Genomic DNA, 3,064 nt, shown 5'->3' on the forward strand with positions numbered 1-3,064 from the left:
AAAGAGAAACCAGAAATCCTTTACCAAAAAACGTCAAAAATAAAAATATTCCCAGTTCTGTGGTTGTGCATAATTTGATGAAGTCAAATAGGAAAAGGGATATTGTAGTGTAAAAACTTATTTCTTGATTTCTCTCCACTGTCATATATTTCAGATATTACCCTCTCCATTTTCAGAAAATTCATTCATCATAGACCCTTATTTCCACAACTCCAGTAAGACCCAGTTGCATGGGTCTTATTGCATTGGCTGCCTCAGTTAGAGCCTTTTCCTTCCATCACCAAATATCTACATGCCTTATAGGTGCAGAATAGTCACTTGGGATGAGCCCCTGCTTTGAGAATGTAGAGAAGTCGCTCTCGAATCTGTCTGGTACGAACAGCATAGACAACTGGGTTGAGGATGGGTGGGATTAGGAGGTAAAAGTTGGCCAAAAGGATATGGATATGGGGAGGCACATGATGTCCAAAGCGGTGAGTGAGAGAGGAAATAGCAATGGGGATGTAGAAGACAAGGATGGCACAAATGTGAGAACTGCATGTCCCTAGGGTTTTAAGCTTAGCCTCAGGGGTGGCCAGTCCCATTACAGCTCTGAAAATCATCACATAGGAGGCAGTGATGGCTAATGAATCCAGGATCAATACTAGGAACCCGATTCCCATTCCATAAAAGTCGTTGACCGTTGTGTCACCACATGCAACAGTGACCACGGCCATGTGCTCACAGTAGGAGTGGGCAATGATTTGGGTCCGGTAAAGCGACAGCCTCAGGCGAATCATCAGGGGTAGGGGTCCAATGTAGAGTACTCCACGGAGGAGGGCAGCCAGACCCAAACGACTCACCACTGTGTGGGTGAGCACCGAAGTATGGCGTAGTGGGTCACAGATGGCCACATAGCGATCAAAAGCCATGGCAAGGAAGATGCCTGACTCAACTGTGGCAAAGCAGTGGATGAAGAACATTTGAGCCAAGCAAGCATCTAAGTCAATGTGGTGGGCACCAAACCAGAAGATGGCCAGCAGTTTGGGCATGGTAGAAGTTGACAGGACCAAATCAATGACAGCCAACATGCACAGGAAGAAGTACATGGGCTGATGCAGGCTGCGCTCCACCTTTACCACAGCCAGGATGATGACATTCCCCACCACAGCCACCAAGTACATGGAGCTGAAGGGGATGGAGAGCCAGATGTGCAGAGACTCCAGCCCTGGGATGCCAGTGAGCCAGAAAGAAGTAGGCGCCAAGCAGGAATTGTTAGACACAAACATATTTGAGGGTGTGAAGTACCCAGAGGACAGGAGCTCTTATTTTTAGATTTTTACTTCTCTGAGAAATATTGCCTCTGGAAACTGTAGACTACTAGTTCTTTTTTTTCCATCCTGGGAAACTGATGGAGCCTATAATAAAGCAGAGTTGGAAGTGTGGTTTTGAAAATTGGCATATTACATATTTATAAAAGAGACTATGCATAAAAACACCCACTGGTAAATGTAGAAACAGGTATGCTCATGATTTCTACTGCTAACTTACCCTACTCCACTGTAGAAGTTCCCAAAATGTTCATCCCCTTCGATGAATTTTGCTTTTGGAAACATTTTTTTAAAGGAAATGGAAAATACAGAAAAGTTCTATGAGCCATCATTAAATGTAAGTCTATGTAATGTATTTAGCCCAGTGCCTGCATATACTTCTCTTATCACTGCATATATAGTAACATTGTAACATCAATAACAAACAATGATTAGCTATTTGTGATTACTGATTTTATAATAAAAAGTTGGAAGAAATATATGTTCAAAAATAAAGCACTGTTTAAATTCTAGTACATGCATTCAATGAACTAGAATTATGTTTATAACCTTTTTAGATCTATATATTTACATGGTAAGATGTTTACATATTTCAGTAAGGGAGGGCATGGCAGGAGGCATATTCTGATATAATTATTTAAAGATATATGTGTGCATTTAGAAACATACTTTAATGTAAAAACACACCCTTTTTGACTTTTCCTTTTGTATGTATACCATTTTTTAAAAAATGGTCAAGAGCTTTAAAAATAATCTTAAAAATTTCAATAAAAAACATTTTCCTTGGTAAATTGTGCCCTTATATTAATCAAGTGCAACTCCCTTTTCTCTAAAGGTTTAACACTGAATTGGCCATATTACCAAATCAAATTGACTTCTTCAAAGATATTTGACATGAAACCCAATATCTCAAAGAAAAAGCTCTCTCATTTAAGGTTGCCGAGATTTCATGGTTAAAAAGATGATGAACAGGTAAAGTTCCTTAAGAAAGGTTTAGTGTAAGGACAGACCCTATTAAACTTTCTGAGAATCTGAGCATTGTATATAATTTGAGGTAGATAAAAGAAGAGGTGTATCTTTTTATGAGCAAATCTCACTGGACATTTTTGTCCCATTATCTGATGATAGTGATAAAAAAAAAAGAATAGACTGACAGAGACCAAGAAGTATGTGATTAGTGAAAAGGGTCCTGTTGACTGTTTTCTATTCTTTGAAGAGATAAAGAGGTCAGCATGAAATCACTGGCCACCACCTGTCCAACTCCTTGCTCTTCTGCCCTTCAGGTACCTCTTGCTAAGGATCTAATGATGGCTCCTATTGCTTCACATCATTGGGGTGCAGAATCCGAGGGTCTAATTTGCATTCTCCTCTGCCTTGGGCTTGACATCCTCATGCTTTCCACTAGATACTCAGCAGAGTCAAGTCTAAGACTCTCCATGATCACACTCACCATGGTGCCTTCAAATAGCCATATTTTTGCTGACAGGTTTCACGACCTTCTCGACCCTTATCCAGGCAAATTTCCTCCATTCTTCAAGGCCAGTCCCAGATCACCTCTCCTCTACAGAGCCTTCTTTTGTATCTCTAGCCTATACAAGAGTAAGTGGCCAGTAGTCAATGCATTCTCCCCAATTGTCTCAAATAAGCCATGCACATTGCAAGTATTCTTGTCTAAAACATAAATAGCAATTATATTTTCATAGCAAATAAGCATAAGAAATGTCCCCATGCAACCTCATGAATTCTTAATTCAT

General features: G+C 40.1%; 1 protein-coding gene across 1 annotated transcript; it reads right to left on the reverse strand.

Moving 5' to 3' along the window:
- Nucleotides 1-314: 314 nt before the first annotated feature.
- Nucleotides 315-1,268, reverse strand: LOC132242090 (olfactory receptor 52M1-like). The gene has a single exon (XM_059711005.1). The coding sequence runs from the start codon at nt 1,266-1,268 to the stop codon at nt 315-317; it is 954 nt and encodes a 317-aa protein (XP_059566988.1).
- Nucleotides 1,269-3,064: the final 1,796 nt, after the last annotated feature.

Source organism: Myotis daubentonii, chromosome 9 (assembly GCF_963259705.1).
Source record: "Myotis daubentonii chromosome 9, mMyoDau2.1, whole genome shotgun sequence".
Classification (NCBI taxonomy): Eukaryota; Metazoa; Chordata; class Mammalia; order Chiroptera; family Vespertilionidae; genus Myotis; species Myotis daubentonii.